The sequence below is a fragment of the Orcinus orca genome, chromosome X, assembly GCF_937001465.1.
Source record: "Orcinus orca chromosome X, mOrcOrc1.1, whole genome shotgun sequence".
NCBI classification, from domain to species: domain Eukaryota; kingdom Metazoa; phylum Chordata; class Mammalia; order Artiodactyla; family Delphinidae; genus Orcinus; species Orcinus orca.
This window is the reverse complement of record NC_064580.1, coordinates 339,358-355,224: the sequence shown is the minus strand read 5'-3', so window position 1 is coordinate 355,224 and position 15,867 is coordinate 339,358. Positions and strand designations below refer to the sequence as shown.

Sequence of the window (15,867 nt, the reverse complement as noted above, 5' to 3'; positions counted from 1 at the left end):
GGCCCCAAAAGGACAGAGCTTTCTGGAGGCCCGGGACTGAGTGCCTGACGTGGCCACCAGAAACCGCCCCAAGGCCGTACCCTGGGGCTGCCCACTGGTCACTCGGACCTTGAGGACATCCCTGTTTTGAGTGACCCGAGCCCCCCGTATCCTACGTCCAGGACACAAACAGGCTTGGGGAAGAGAGCTCTGGGCGTAGACCACTTTTGTGGCATCTGAGTCAGAAAAGAAAAGGAAATCTCAAGTTGGATGCTCAGCGTCAAACAGCAAAGGTCCTCAAAACTCCTTCCCTGTCTGACAAGGTTTCTAGGACCAGAGTCACCAGAACCCACAGGAGAGAATCCACCTGCCCTCGGCACACCGGGGCAGTGATGGATGCCCCCTAGCGAAGAGGCCCCCCAGCTGCAGACACAGCCTCCCTGGCCCTCAGGTGGCTTCCCCCCCACCCCCCGCCAAGTCTGCCTGCCTTTTTCCCCTCCCATATGTGGTTTTTATCGAAGCTCGAAAGCCATCAGAGAATGGCGACATCAGGTCACTGACTTTCCTTTCCAGAAGGAGATAAAAAGCACAGGCCAAAAAAGGTCTCGTTTATAAAAGTTGATTTTTTTCCAATTTATTCTTTTTTTTTTTCCCAAAAGGACTCCACCATCACTGCAACACCCTTTTGGAGAACCCACACATGGTTCCAAAAGAAATCAAACAAAAGGGAAAATTTTAAACTGGAAACCAAAGCAGGTGGGCTTTTCACAAATGCCCTTGCTGCCCACCCCCAAATTCAGACTTGCTTCGAAGTGGAGATTTTTTTTTTCTCTTTTCTTTCCCCACCTTCAGCGGGAACGTACCCTTCCTCAAGGGGAGGGTTATAGGAGCAGAAGTGGATGCCAGACGCCCACCAGAAACGCGCGCGCACACACACACGTGCGCGCACACACACACACACACACACACACACACACACACGGGCATCGCCCCGCAGACAAAACTACTTCCAGCCACCGTGGACTTGGGATTTGGGATTTTTTTCCCCATCTGTCTCCTCTGGGGAGAGGTGAGAATTTTTTTTAACACGTGAATACAAATATTTATAAGTTTATTTATATCTCCGTTTTACAAGATGTACATTCATACCATATGGTTTGACAAAATACACTTTGTAACTAGAACTAAACTTGAGGGCGTTTTGTGTCGGGGGCCTGCGAGCGCGGCCAAAAAACCTTCGGCGTGTTTTTCCTCCCCACAATAGCAGAGGGTTGTGTGATTTCTTTTCATTTGGAGCGATCCCTGAAAAGGTCTGTAGGTCCAGACACACCTTGTATGCATAACCCAAACACAGGTGCTGTATCCTAAATCATCCTGACTGCTTATAAAGTCGGGGGAGAAGAAAACAACGGGATTAAAACATATAAAAATAAAGGCGAGGCAACGTCAAAGTTACACTCAACATAATTAAAATAGCACACATTTATGAACTTTCAACCAAAGGAAAAGAAATAAATAACACATTCACATCCAGCCACTAGCAGGAAGCAGAGAACCTGCCACTCTCGGATGGGAGCTCTACGTACAACGGGGCTGGCTTTGTGAAACCATCGCCTTTCAATAAATAGCGCGTTTAATAGCTTTGAAACTTGATATTATTCTACATTCCTCAACTGATTTCTCATTAAATATCAAATTTCAATAAAACATTTATAAATTGCATCGTGTTCACGTGTATTGAAAAATCCGCATATTCCTAAGCTAATTTTTAATAAATTAGGCACCAGTTTTTTTTTTTTCTTTTTAAATGTCGAGCGTGTCCACGGAAAAGCCCTCTGCCATCCCAACCTCCCAAACTTGGGGCGGAAGAGGAGCAAAGTGCCTCAAATATGTTTGTCATTGAAGTCAGCTTATTGGCTATCCTAGGACTCAGTGACAACGCCGTGTAGGAGCGGGCTGGGGGTGACCCCCTTGTACTTGAGGAAACGTTAAAAGGTTTAAGTGAAACCCACCAGTGGGAGCAGAGGGCTAGGGTAGTAACCAGCAGGAGAGGGGTGGTCATGAGCTCAGACACAGCCGCTTCCCGCTGCAACGTCCAGATGTCCCCACACCGTACAGACCTCGTAGCCAAGGACACGAGTGCCTGTAGGCAGAGGGGGCAGCTGGGGTACCCAGCTCGGATAGGAGCAAGATGGGCCGGGGGGGAGTCCCTACACCCCGGGGACATGTGAGGCTCTGAGGACCGGCTTCCCAGGCTGGGGACGCCAACCACCCTGCATGACCAACTTAGCAAGTTTGAAAACACGTGAGTGTGGTTCATTTTGTCTGCAGCTACTTTACGCAGGAACCTCAGCCGGCCCACACTTTGCCTCCGTGAAGAAAGCCACCCTATCAAAACCGACCAAACAATGACACCCCTGTTCCCTCTGGAAGGCGTCTCCTTCTAGGTCTTAGCGATGCTAAGCTGCAGAGCTTCTCTAAGTGCACGAGAGCCAGATGCTTCATCACTGAAACTACATCCGATGCTCAGACCCAATCAATGCAATATCTTCCCCTGTGAGATGAACTTGCAAAGCTTCCCAGGCTGATGACAGAAGGAAGAAAAGGGTGAATTTGTAAAGAATGAGATAGAACAGCAACAACCAAGCTGAGGAAGATCACAGTTTTTGCTAAACCCGGTGGCTCCTACCCTAAAAGTCCTCTCTGGCCAAGGTCTCAGAAAAGGAAACCCGTTCCGTGGCCGAGCCCATCTTGGAGAACACAGCCCCACGTCGAGTGGGCAAGACACAGCCTGCAGCTCAGCCAGGCTCTCACGTGGGTTTCACAACCGAAAACCCCGCATCCAGTGGCCCTCTGACGAGACCCGTCCAGTTTGCTTTCCAGGTGATACTCCCCGCTTGGTCTGCACCCTCGAAAACGTGCTATTTGGAAGTGCCGCGAACGGCTCTGAAAGGGGGTCTTGTCTTACGCAGAAAGCACCAAAAACAGCCAAAATGCGTCCAGCCCATAAATTTAATGCCTTGTGGCCGCTGGGAAAGAGTGAGATCCAGATGCCCTCCCCGGGAGACCAGGACCCACACACAGCACGCTCTCCAACCCACACCCTCCCGGCAGCCGAACAGAGAGAAAGCAGATACGGATCTGGGCTGGGAAGGACTGACCACAACTGGGGCTGACAGCTCGCTTCTGTCCTGAAATTTCCGGGAGAAAGGATGCCGAGAGATGGCCTCCACCCTGGACACCCTGCAGCGCGTCCTCTGGACTTTGTTCCAGGGACAGAAGCCACGCCAGCTGCTCCGCCAGCACTGAGCCTCACACAGCTCAGAGTCTGTTCTGTTCTGGCGGGCTCATCCACCTGGCTCACCTTCTGAATCAAGCCAAACAGAAACAGGGACAGGATGAACACCAACCGGCCTCCCAGCGCTGGCTGCCGTCGGGCAGCTCTACTTTCAAACTTCAGCTTCTCCCAGGAGCAGATCTCATGCCTTTTGGCTCACGTGGAGAGAGTCTGCTCTTGCGGAGGGGTTGGTGACAGAGGGCTATGTTTAGATAAAATGGAAAGTAAACCTTAAAAATAAAATAGGGATGTATACCTCTCACCTCCAACGTTTGCCCAGCGTTAAATTTCAGGATGAAAGCGGCTCATTTGAAGTGGATCTGAAATGCATTTTTTTAAAAGTTTAAAGCAAAGTTTCAGCTTATATAGGGGACCTTTTAAAATTCACAGCTGTTTAGAAGCAGAACTGCACATATGAGGCAAATTCCATAATGCCATTCATGCCGGGGTGGGGGGGCGTGGGGGGGAGGGGGCGGAGTCGCAAATGAATTTAAAATACTGACTGTGTTTTTCTTCTCTCTCTCTCCATCATTTCAGAGCTTTGCAAAAATTTCAAAATTAGAAAAAAAAATGTTGAAGGGGCCTTTTGATTCAAAGAGTTTCAGATGATACAAATGAATCTACATTTCAGGTCAGTGCAAAGGTAGAATGTATTCCCTTACACGGAAGGAAAATATTTTTTTTCTTCTTAGAGATATGTACCCAAATCAGGGGTAAGGGAAAACAGTCAGCAATACCGAATCTGGAAAGATGAAAAGCTGTTTTGGAAATAGAGTGAACTGTTGGACTTCGGAGAACTAGATGGCCACTTCCATCTGGGCAGGCCTGGGTTCACTAAGGCAAAAAAAAAAAAAAAAAAAAAAACCACAAAAACCCAGAGATGCTCATTTTCGAGGTAGACAAGCCCAGCAAGGGTGCACTGCCCCCCAAATGTCACACAGCACATGCAAAGCACATTGCCTTAAACTCAGGTGCACGATTTGGGACCCTGAACGCTTTGGTTATATCATGTCAAGAGACTTTGCCCATTCTGTGCCAGCTGCTCAGACAAGTCGCTATTTGGTGTTTACACGATGGGGGAGGAGAGGGGACCAATGCACAGGAAAAAAAAAAAAAAGATGAAAGAAAAGCTAGAACTGGCTACCCTCAGAAAACATTACCTTAAAACTCACTGCCTGGAGGAGGTATCCCAGGCTCTTCTTTCCCCAGAAACAGCTCAGCCCCGCCCTCCCAGCCTGGCACCCCTCCCCACGTCCTGCTCCATCCCAAGCCACACACTTCACTTCCGTGAATCCAAAGCACTCCCCACCCTGGTCATTTTGGCACTGGCCCCGCAGCATGCAGGGGGAGGTAATGCCCTTCGAAGTCCGAAGCTGACAGGTCAAGAGTGCACAGCTAAGTTTTTTAAATCTATAATATTTACAATATTGCACTTTACTGCACTTAATTGCATGTCACTAGCGTGGATGCTGCATCAGTATTATACCTTCAAACCACGTGCCCTGTGTCCCCAGTGCAAGTCCTTTGCATCTGAATTCTGGGAAACAGCCACAAATGTCCATTCGGGAATCGAAAACGGGAAAAGCTCTAAAGCTGCCTGTCCTACGGCACAAGGAGTCCTGAACCTGGTGCTCTGGGGCCAAACGTGTGCATGAAGATGGGGAGTCAGCAAGGTCACAACGTGAAACACTGAGATCCCCACGACCACCACCACCTCCGCGAGGTCTTCAATTGCGTTTCGTTATTGCTACCTTTCAGGCGGAGGGGAGGGGGGCGGGCGCGCCCACAGAGCACGGGGCCCCTGCCTCAGATGCAAAAGTCCATATTGAAATCCACACGGGTCCTGCAGCTCCTCGGATGAAATTGAGTTCACGGCAGTGAATAAAATTGTTGGCATCCAAGCACTGGCAACTTCAGCGGAGACCAGCCCCAGATCTTTCTGTGTAACAGACTCTTCAGATCTTGGAAAGGCGTGTAGGAGGCCGCATGCACAGGGTGGGAACTCCGGCAGCAGAGAAGGACGCAGCGCCACGGGGCTCCACGTGGCCCCGGGGTCCCAGGACGCACAGACGGCGTGGTCGAGGGCTGACCTGGGTGGTCTGACGGTCACCTCCTCTCTCTTCCGCACAGTCTCTGCGAGGCTTTGGCGGGGTCTTGCGGTCCTGGGATGCCCCCTCCCGAGGCCTGCCAGGGGCCCCGGGGCTGCCCCAGGCGGGGAAGGCGCTGCGCCCTCGCTCCGGGGTGTCCGCGCGGCCGTCGGGGGGCGCGGAGGGGTCGAGTGCAGGACGCAGCGCGGACGGGGTGGCGGGGCCAGGGCGGGCGTGGGTCCGGGGCAGGCGCGGGGCCTGGCGGCGGGTCAGAGCCCCAAGGCCTCGGCGTGCTTGCGCGCCTTCAGCCGCAGGTCGGCGATACTGGAGTTTTTGCTGTTGCTCTTGGCGGCAGCGGCCACGACGGCGGCGGCCGAGGCCGAGTCGGCCAGGGATGCGATGGGCAGCCCGAAGGGCGGCGGCGGGAACATCAGGTAGGGCGCGTGCGCCGCCAGGTGGGGGTGCAGGTGCGGGTGGGCGTGCGCCACACCTTCCAGCTGCAGCTGTGCCTGGACCTGCGAAGGCAGAACCCGCACGGTGAGGACGCGACTTCTAGGGGGCTTTCCCCCCTCGAGGACCCCCCCCGAGGGCGTCTCCTCTCCCGGGGAGCCATCGCCCCTTCCCCCGCCCCAGGGACCACCACCCACTGTCCTCGGGACACCCGGTGCCACGACCGGGTCACTGGCCGCTTTCGACAGGACCAGAGCCGGGGAGTCGGCACAGATCCCCGATGCTGTAGCATCCGAGCGTCTACAGCTGGTACCTCCTCCTCTCCAGACCCCCGGCTGATTCTTTGACGCATCCCCGACTCAGGGTCCGGCCTTCGGCTCTGGCTTCCCCCCCGCCGCCTTCCCAGGGACCCGGAGTCCCCGAATCTTCCAGAAGCACAGCCAACTCTGCAGGCTCCAACCGCCTAATTTCACCAGGACCCAATGGCTGACCCCACGTCGTCGGGGCAGCTGTTCCTGTGATGCTGAGGGGCCACCCCGCCCTGGGGAAGGGGTGCTGAGGGGTGGAAGGTGGGCCCAGCCGCGGAGGTGCGGGTCCAAGGGAACAGGGCTCGGACCTCTGCCCTGCGCACGGCAGCCCTGGACGCCCTCCCAGCCTTGGGCGCCGTGACTTTGAGGGCGCGTGGCCAACACCCCACCCTCACCCCATCTCCATGTTGTCATCCGTAGCCGACCCTCCGGGCCGGGCCAGGCCCACTGGACCTCGTGCCCCTCAGCAAACCCGGGTCCAGCTACAAACCCAGGCCTCTGCCCCTAGGAGCAAAAGTGCTGCAAGAGGAGGCCACGCCTTCGCTCTGGCCAGGGCACAGCCAACCCACCAGCGCGGGCACGCCTACCCCCCATGCTGGGGTCCACAGCCCAGCCCTGCAGGCGAGTGGGCGTTGCGCTCCAGCCCCGCGGCTCCCTCCTCCCACCCGACGCTGGTCCAGAGCAGGGGCGAGGACTTTGGGGCACCCAGTCTCCACGAGGCGGTCTTCCGACCCCCTGGCCGCCCCCTCCTCCGCGCAGCGCACCCAGCGCCCTGGACCCTCCCTGCTCTGCTAGGAGCTGGGCGGGACGCCCCCCACTGTGAGGTGCGCGGGGGAGGGGAGGGGGCATGGAGGCCCAGGTCCAGGAGGGGCACTGACACCCCCAGCGAGGCCCTGGGCAAGCTAAAGCCGGGGGTTGGGTGTTGACACGGGTCCTCAGGCCCTAGCGGTAGTAAACCCCTCCCTCCCGCCAGGCGGTGAGCGAGTGGGTTGTTCCGGGTGGGTGGGGATATTTTCCCTCCGAGTTTTGTGAAACTGTGCTGGGGTTTCTGTCCTAGCCCTCCCAAAGGTAACTCTTGGAGATTTTCAGCGTGGTGTTAATACGTGCCAATGGGTTTATAAATGTCCCCCTTGTGAAAGCGGCCTCTTTGCTTCAGCGGGGGTGGGAGGCGCCGGGGCGGCGCCGGGACTGTTCTGTTCGAAAGGAAGGAAGAAAAACAACAACAACAACAAAAAAACGAGCTACCTGTTGGAAAGGCATCCTCAGGGCGCCCATGTTCACGTAGGGTGCCACCCTGCAGGCGTCCAGGTGACTGGCGGTACCCAGAATAACGCCTGCGAGGAAACACAGGAGGCGTGAACCCCGCCCGCTGCTCCCAGCGCCTGGCGGGTCTCCCCACCGCCCCTGCCTCCACGCCCGGCCCCTCGCACCCACCTTTATGCATCTGGTTCTCTTGCTTGCGGCACTTGGCTCTCCGGTTCTGGAACCAAACCTGGGAATGAGCGGACAGACGTGCACCCCCGTGAGCCGGCCAGCCCTTGGCGAGCGTCAGCGAGGCTTTCTTTCCCGACACGCCGGACGGCGCGCAAGGCGCTTGGGGTTCCTGTCCCCAGAAGGCTGCCTGCCGCCCCTCCGACCTTCGTCCCCGCCCCCTCCCACCCCAGCACCGCGTAACTGGCTACCTGGAGCTGGGAACAGTCCTCACCTAAGTGAGACCAGAGTTTCAGCATCCAAACATTGAAAGTGAGGAAGTGGGTCCTCGGATGGCGTGGAGAACTTTCCATCGTTCTGTGTGGACATTCCCCCCTCCACCCTGCCACGCACCGGTCCAACCTGACCTTCCACCCCGACGTTCCACCTTAGCCCCCACCCACCCACCAGGAATGTGGGGGGGCGCACAGGTGGATACACATCTCCAAATCCAGCCCCTCCCCAATCACGCTCAGACACCCTGAGTCCAGAAACTTGCACGACCTCCATGCCCTCCTTGGAAGCCTGGGGGATCCCAGTTAATATTACAGAGTCATGAACGTCCTTGATCTCTAAAAACCGGATGCACCCCCAAAAGTGCAGGCTCTGCACTGCAGGCACTAGGCATCTCTAAGGACATCTGATTCTTGCGGCGCCCTATCCAGAGGTCAGGCAGCGAGCGAAAGGTGTTGGCACCCGCCCGGCCTGGCTAGCTTCAAGGCCTGGCATCCCCGAAATGCGCCCTCCCGCGCTCCCCATTCTCATCCTCCCCCCTCCTCCAAACAGCCCTGGTCCTGGCCCTTGGTCTGTCACTCATGGAATCTGGAGTCCCCTCCCTCTGTGTTCTTAGGCACTTAATTTTTCCTACCTGGCTTTCTCCAAAACTTTCCCTTCACACTCACTCACCCTATTGCCACAATGGCGGTCACTGACGGTGCAGGATAATTAGCACAAAGAAAGCCTTCCCCTCGGCCACACTACACTACGCCTGATAGCTCAGGGACCCTGCGTTGTTCCAACCCCAGGGCCTGGGGCCACTCCCTGCTCCCACGCTGCCCGGAAACCTCAGCTCCCGCGGAGGTTGCAAGCACCCGGGAGTCGAGGAAAAGCTGAACTTTTCCATCTCAGCCTCTTCAGGGCAGTTTTCTATCCAAGGCTGAGCCATGGGCCCGCCTGTTGGAATTGGCTTTCCACGACGTTGGAAACCTCACCCAGCCAGGCTCTAGGGAAGCTGGCAAACTTTGGTGTTGTTCCCCGGAAAGTATTTCCAAAACAGAAATGCTGAGATTCACACGTCTTTACTCCATTTCCAAAGCCTGCACTCACTTTCCTGCTCCCACATCCCGCCGCAACTCTCCCCCCCACCCCATCCGGCTGGGACGAGACTCCTTTCCCTTTTGGACCCTTCCTCGGTGCCTCTTTCTCCTTGGGGTCCCATACCCGTCCTCAGGAGAGCGGAGCCAGACGCGCAAACTCCGCTCCCCCTGGAAGGGCATTTTGCAAAAACAGAATCCTATTTAAATCTAGAAAGCAAGCTCACTTTCCCATCAGCGGGGGAAAGAAAAAAAAAAGATTATGGAGAATAAAAGTGATGAATTAGCTGCGCGTTTGGCGATAATAAATCAGTCTTGGGGTGATTCACGATCAATTCCAATTAGTCCTGAATATGCTAAGTAAAGCGCAGTACAGTGGTTTAGACAGTTATTTCTTCATTAAGAACCAGTCACTGATTTCTCTCACAAATGCTGTAATCTGATTTCCTTTTGATTTCCATTACAGACAGTGAATAATGACATTTAATTTAGCTCTGCGCCATAAACCGAAAGATATTTGTTGTAATTAAATTACCACCACTCCTCACTGTGGTCTCATAACTTTCGATTATAACCCTGACAGCTGGGTGATGTGAGTTTCCAGTACAACACTAAAAATAAAAGGTTAATAAGCACCAACTTCCAAAGGACCCTCAATTTATTTACAGCAAATTTCCACTCTAAATTGAAACTCTATCCTCTAACAACACAGGACAGGCTGTACCGAAAAGGATTACCAAACAGGTCACAGACAGGATTAAAATATCGTGCATTTTCGTCTCTTCCTTTTGGTGTCTCCCCAGCAACCCCCACTTCTGCACAGCGGGGTACATGTTTTAACTAATTGGTTTTCATGAGCACTTTCTGCCTTCTCTTTATTATACGATTCTTTTCCCTGTGGCCAAAAGGAAATTATTTCTTTTTTCTCTTCCCATGTTTATTTTTATTATTATTTACAATCGTTAAATTTTAATTCACCTTTGGATCAATAGGCTTTCGTTTTCTACTACCACCCTCCCCCCCCCCTCTTTATTTTAGGGCTTTTCTCAAGATCGGCAGCCACCCAAGAACCAATTTTCTCCCAACTCGGTCTCTCCTGCTAAGGCGCTATTCAGTAATAGACTACTGAAAGAAATAGTGTGGAATTAAATTACAAGTAATTTATTTTTATAGAAACAGTACATCAAGGCCTGGGAGATATTACAGATCTCAGGCAGAAAGGCTGTGAAATGACATAAAAGTTGATGTCCCCTTCAGCAAAAGTTTAATCTTTTCATTAATTTATATGGTGCAGCCCCATCCATCTTTCCAGAGAAAGGTGGCCAGTCTCCCCCGCCCTCCCCCCCCCTTGCTGAGGCCACAGATGCCCGGAAAGATTCGTTTGGGGAGAGGGTCCCCAGAGCTACTCTGCCCGTGGTCCCAGCAATGCAGAATGGTCCTGGGAACCCCTGCAGCTGCACGGAAATCTGGACAGACTCGGGGACTGTTGCATTTCACCTTAAGCAACCCCTTTCACCGCACCGACGGGGAAAGATGGAAGGCATGAGGGTGCAAACACCCATTTTTTTTTTTTTTTACAAATTAAAGATTTTTGTGAAACACTCTCTATAAACGCTTTCTGTGTTTTCGTTTCTTCAATACAATCCGGGTGAAGTTGTGTTTGTAATGCTGACCCTATACCAATAAGAAACCCGTTCTTTCAAAGCCCTGGCTTTACATGGTTCCCTCCCCTCGTTGGCAGTATTAATTCCATTTATTTAAATAACCAGTCCCCAGAGCCCAGGGACCCTGACCCCTTTTCCTTCTCTCCCCGGCGCTGCTGTCCTGCCCAGAACCGTCAAAGCCGACGGAAAGCCCAGCAGAACATCCAGGTCCGACCTTCCGGTGGCGGGGACGGGGGGCGCGGGGGGGGGGGGCGAGTCTGCGGTACCCGGACGAGGCGATTTGGAAGAGAATCTTTGCTCTCCACCCCCCAATAAATAAATGAATGCATTTCACGCAAACGTTTACAAAGCCCGAGAAAAACGAACCGGGAGCGTCTCCCCCCGCCACCCCCCCCCCGCGCGCACGTGCGGCGAACACACAGGGCCCCCTTAGACGGCGGCTCGCCAGATGAGGCATCACGACTTCATGCGTCCGGTCCCCGCCCCCGCGCCCCCCCTGCCCCGCGCCCGGGCTAATCCGACACCGCGCGGGCAGGACCCGCAATCCTCAAGACGTCCACCCGCCTCTTCTTCCCATCTCTCTGTTCCCTGCAGTGGAGCGAGCGGGCTGCAGAGGAGCGGGTAAGACTTTGGCGGCGACGGCGGAGCGGGGTGGGCGGGCGGGGGGAGGAGAGGCGAACCAGTGGGAAGAGAACAACATTCCTGATGAGCTGGAGGTGCAGGGCGAGCCAGCCAGGCAGGGCGCAGGAGACCTGACCCGCGAGGCCCCGGGGCGCCTCCCAAAGCCCGGCTCCAGCCCCCCCCACACGGGGTCCCCGCGCTCCTGGAAGGGCCCGGCGCCCCGGCCGAGGTGGCGCGTTCCGGCCGCCCGAAGAGCGGGCGTCGGGGCCGGGCCCTCGCTCTCACCTGCACGCGCGCCTCGGAGAGCCCCAGGCGCTGGCTGAGCTCCTCCCGCATGAAGGCGTCGGGGTAGTGAGTCTCGTCGAAGAGTCGCTCCAGCTCGTTGAGCTGCTCCAGCGTGAAGTTGGTGCGGCTGCGCCGCTGCTTCAGCTTCGTCTGCCCGTCCTCGTCCTCCGACTTCACGTCCTCGCGCTTCTCCTTGCAATCGTAAATACCTACGGGCGGGCCGAGGGCACAGCGCTGAGCCCACCCCCCGGCCCCGCGTCCCCCGCCCGGGCCGCCACGAGCCCCTCCGCCGGCTCCCGCCCAGCCAACACCCGCCCCCCGCCACGGCCCGGCCTGCGGATCCTGCGCGCCAGGGAGAGGCCCCGCGCGGGGACGCTTGGGCGCGACGTGCTGAAAGCCTGTGTGTGCTCGCGGTGCAGGGACCTCGGTGGCAAACGCGCCCTGACGCAAAGCGGCGTCAAGTCGATAAAGCAAACTCCAGGGCAGGACGCGCTGTTTTGTAATAACTCGAGCCCCGGCGCCGCGGTGTTTCTTGGCCTAATCTCTGAATAGTTTCCTCAATTATCCTCTTCGCCTCTGTTGACATATTGACATAGCCTAACCTTCTCTCCCTTCCTTTTCTTTTTTTTCTGAATGGGAGTGGAGTGTTAAATATTAAGTCAAAGAAGCTTAGGCAGAATCGCCCAAGTGTCGGGTCCCTGGCGGGGCGCCCGCAAAGAGCGCAGGGAGAGGCCAGGCCAGGCTGGGGTCCAGGCCCCCCGAGAGCCGCCGCTCCCGCCTGCAGCGCAGCAGGACAGGGGCCGTGCCAGCCGCCAGCCGGGCCAGAGCCTCCCTCAGGACGCCGTGGAGGCGGGCGCTCGCCCGAGCTCACCTCCTTCTGACCAAGAAGCGCAGCCGTATCTTAAGGCGGGCACCCTGAGGTGCTTGGGTTGCACCCGAGAGCGTGGTCCCTTGACTTCCGGTTTTGTCCCTCGGTCTCTTGGACACACATTCTCACTCCCCATCAGGACGCCAAGAGTGACACTTTCTTAGGTCCAAACATTATGAGAGCAGCTATATTTGCTGGGGGAGCGGGCAGGGTATCAGGCAGACAGCTCAGGATTTAGGAGATTCTAACCCAGACACCTCTCCTTCCCACGGCTAGGAAATGCAGCCCCTCACCAAGCTCAGGGATTTAAAATAAAAGTTGGCCCCCGGTTGCACAGTTGGTGGAAGCTGCATTTCAGCTCCCCTTGCGTTTTCTTGTGCTTTTTCTCCGATCATAGGACCTGCTGGCTGCAGGCAAAGAGGACCCCATGCCCTCATTAGATGTCCCCTCTGTGTCAAGGAGAAGAGGGCGGCTTTCAGGATGCTCTATCCAAGGAGTCTGGGGTTACACCCGTTCTGAGAAGCCTCTTAGCAGTAAGCCCAGAAACTTGCAAAGGGTGAACACCCAGATCCTCTGCGGGGCCAGGGAAAAATCCGGGCACCCAGTTCCCACACACGCCCCCCCACCCCCACCGGGGTCCCTGAGCTGGACACCAGAACCCAAGTCCTGAGTCTGTCCGAAAGTCTCTCCTCACGGCTTCTGAGCCCTGGACACTCAATACCACCTCGGGGCTTAAAGCCTCCCTCACCTCCTGAAAGGGATGCATTTCCAAGAACACCTTATTTCTCCCCAACGGGAAATCCTTTCCCAGAGGCGGCCCCAACGCCGCTTCCTCCTTCAGGTCTCTTAACGTCGGAACCCCAGGGATTGACCCCAGATGACGCGCTGGCCTTCAAAGTCCTCCAGAACCCGCGGCAGGCTGTGCAGAACCCACAGGCTGCCGTGCCTGGCTCAGCGGGGTCCGCTGCTCAGGCGCCCAAGACCTCTGGGTTTCTCCCAAGCCCAAGCAGCTCCCTCCTCTCCATTTTGCTCCCGTTCTGCAAATTCGGCCTGGGGCTCAGCCCTGCCAGGGGTCTGCACACCCAGGCAGAAAGGAGAAGGTGCAGCTGGGGTTTTCCTAACCCCTTCCTGCTGCCTGTACTGCTAGCCCTGTCTTATTTTCCTCTCTCCTTCGAAAAAGGCCTCGATTGTACTCTGCTCTCCTTACACGGGCCTTTTTGCAGGGTCCCCCTGCCTTGGCTGTCCAGGGTGAGAGGAAACAGACAGAAGAGGGGACTCAGCCTCTAAGGCGGATGGGGGAAGCCGTCAGGAGCCCGGGAGGTCAGCCGCCCGCCGGGTGCTGTAAATTAAATGTCAGCTCTGACAAGTGCACAGCCGACAGACAGCCGTGTCTCCATCAGAGCAAACTCTCTTTGTAGGAACCATAAAGCCGGGTGCGTGAGGCCTCGCCAAGGGGTGAGCCCCGAGATACGGCAGGCCAGGCTTAGGCTGCCTGGGCTCTCAGAAGCCAGGGGCTTACTCCTAAGCCTCTGCCAGCTTTCTGCTTCCACAAGGTCAAGGTCTCCGAAAGCTGTCTGGGTCATCCACTGGGCTCCAAGGCCAGCACACCTGGACTCTGCCACCAAAGTGCAAGGGCCACAAGAGCAGGAGACATGGGGTCCCCACTCTCCGGCCGTGACCTCTCTCAACACGGACAGAGAATGAAACAGGACCCAGGAGCCACATGGCAAGCTTCTGTATTTCCTCTCTTTGTAGTGAGAAATAGACCTTCATATACTTTCAAATGCTGCCCCCTGAGAAATAGAGCCAATTTTATTCCTCTGATTTACAGCTGCTGGTTGCCCTGTTTGTACGGAGATTCCCCCGGGTTGGGACCACCGCTGTCCAGCTGGGAGAACCCTTGTAAACATGTTTTTTCCCACCCCCCGCGTTCAACTACAGCGCAAAACGCCGCGGAGATTTCGGGGGAAAGCAGCGGGAAGGAGGCCCAGGACGCAGCCGGCCTGCAGCAAGGCCAGCTGCGCCCTGACAGTCTGGGGTAGGGCGGCCGCGTGCGCGGGGCCACGAGCCTCCCCGGGCCCTTCTGCCCCTTGTAGACCCTGACCACCGGCGGGCACGCGGCTGGGTTTAATCTACAGGCCCGCGTCAGCCGAGATCCAGCCCCAAGGTTCAAGGGGAAAGTTTTCCCTGAGAGGAAACCACGCGGAGGGGCGCAAGAGGGCGAAGAGGCGACGGAGCGCGTGGCCTCCCCGACTGCCGGCCAGCGCAGCCCTCAACGCGGCCCATTTCGAGCTCGGGAAGGCGCTTGGAGAGACGCGTGTGGATCTCTCTGCGGGCGTGGAGGCGGACGTGAGACAGACCGGCAGGCAGACAGGCAAGCGGCCGGTAGCCCTCCAGCCGACCTGGGTTTACAAGCCCATGCACCCGATTCCCCCCCAACGCGGGAAAGTTCCCGCTGTGGAGCCCAGTGCCAACGCCCAGGGAAGCGATCCTCCGGCAGCGCGCGGCCCCGGCCGCTGCCCATCCTCGGCGCCTCTGCCTCTCTCCTTCCCTGCTTCCTCGCTTCTCCAGCCGAATCCTCCCCTCCCCCGTTTGGTTTCTTTCTTACGAAAAAGACTGGCGATGGATTGCCGGGGCCTTTGCGTCCGAGCCGTGGCTGTACATTCAGCGTTTGGGGTCGAGCGGAGAGCGAACCGCGGCCCCCGGGGCCTCTGCGCGCGCGGAGCGAGGGGCAGGCGGCCAGGCTGGGCGGCGAGGAGACGCCGTCCCCGGGAGGGGCCCGGAGCCGGCGTCCGGAGAGCTTACCTTCGGCAGTCCTCCCCGAACCGAACTCTTTCAGTTTGTCCTTGTCGTTGTCCACGTGGTCCTTAAAGAGATGCACCGGACAGTGGCCGCTGCCCTCCGTTATGTCCTGGAGGCTGGATTCCGAGACCCCCAGCTCCCGGGAGCGCGCTAGTCCGCTCTCCAAAACTTCCCTGTAAGTGATCGAATCCTTCTTGCCTCCGCCGCCGCCGCCGCCGCTGCTCTCTTTGCTCTTCTGGTCAAAAGATTTGGATACAAAAGCCGTGAGCTCCTCCATGGTGGCCGGGGGCTGCGGGGGTCCGCGGGGTTCGGCGGGGCTGGCTGGGAGCCGGGCTGTGGTCCGCACGCCTCCCGCGCGGACACGACTGTCCGTGTGAGGGTGGACCTCTCCTGCTGTTATTTATGCCTTTCAATTTGCGATCTCACTATTTATACACGGCTACGTCCGCCCAACCCCCAACGCTCCCTGTCTGCAGCAATTACAGCTCCCGGCTCGGCGGCGGGCGCACGCAGAGACGCTGTCTCTCCCCCACCTCCAGTCCGGCAATTGGCTTTCTTTTCATTTCATCACTGTTTGGCGTCTGTGCACCTTGGTGTGGAGAGGTAAAGATCAAGTTTTTGAAGGCAGAGAGAGAGAGAGCGAGAGCGAGAGAGAGCGCGCGCGCGCGCGAACGGGCGCAGGC

General features: G+C 56.8%; 1 protein-coding gene across 2 annotated transcripts; it reads right to left on the bottom strand.

The window, feature by feature from the left end:
* Positions 1-5,672: 5,672 nt before the first annotated feature.
* Positions 5,673-15,461, bottom strand: SHOX (short stature homeobox). Of its 2 annotated transcripts, XM_004286272.1 has the most exons (6): positions 15,188-15,461; positions 11,515-11,723; positions 7,596-7,653; positions 7,400-7,495; positions 7,097-7,103; positions 5,673-5,940 (listed from the first exon to the last, which is right to left on the bottom strand). In XM_004286272.1, exons 1-6 carry the CDS (start codon positions 15,459-15,461, stop codon positions 5,673-5,675), a joined length of 912 nt encoding a protein of 303 aa, XP_004286320.1. The 2 variants fall into 2 exon arrangements, with proteins under 2 accessions (XP_004286320.1, XP_004286321.1); XM_004286273.1 differs by lacking the exon at positions 7,097-7,103 and having other exon boundaries at positions 5,673-5,918; positions 7,407-7,495.
* Positions 15,462-15,867: the final 406 nt, after the last annotated feature.

Bases quoted from the DNA above. Each gene is read 5' to 3' on its own strand.
- SHOX (XM_004286272.1), bottom strand. From the start codon at position 15,461: ATGGAGGAGCTCACGGCTTTTGTATCCAAATCTTTTGACCAGAAGAGC. The intron at 11,724-15,187 runs GTAAGCTCTCCG...GCCCGCCCGTAG, and splicing joins TTCGGGGAGGACTGCCGAAG to GTATTTACGATTGCAAGGAG. The intron at 7,496-7,595 runs GTGGGTGCGAGG...GTTTCCTCGCAG, and splicing joins AGAGAACCAGATGCATAAAG to GCGTTATTCTGGGTACCGCC.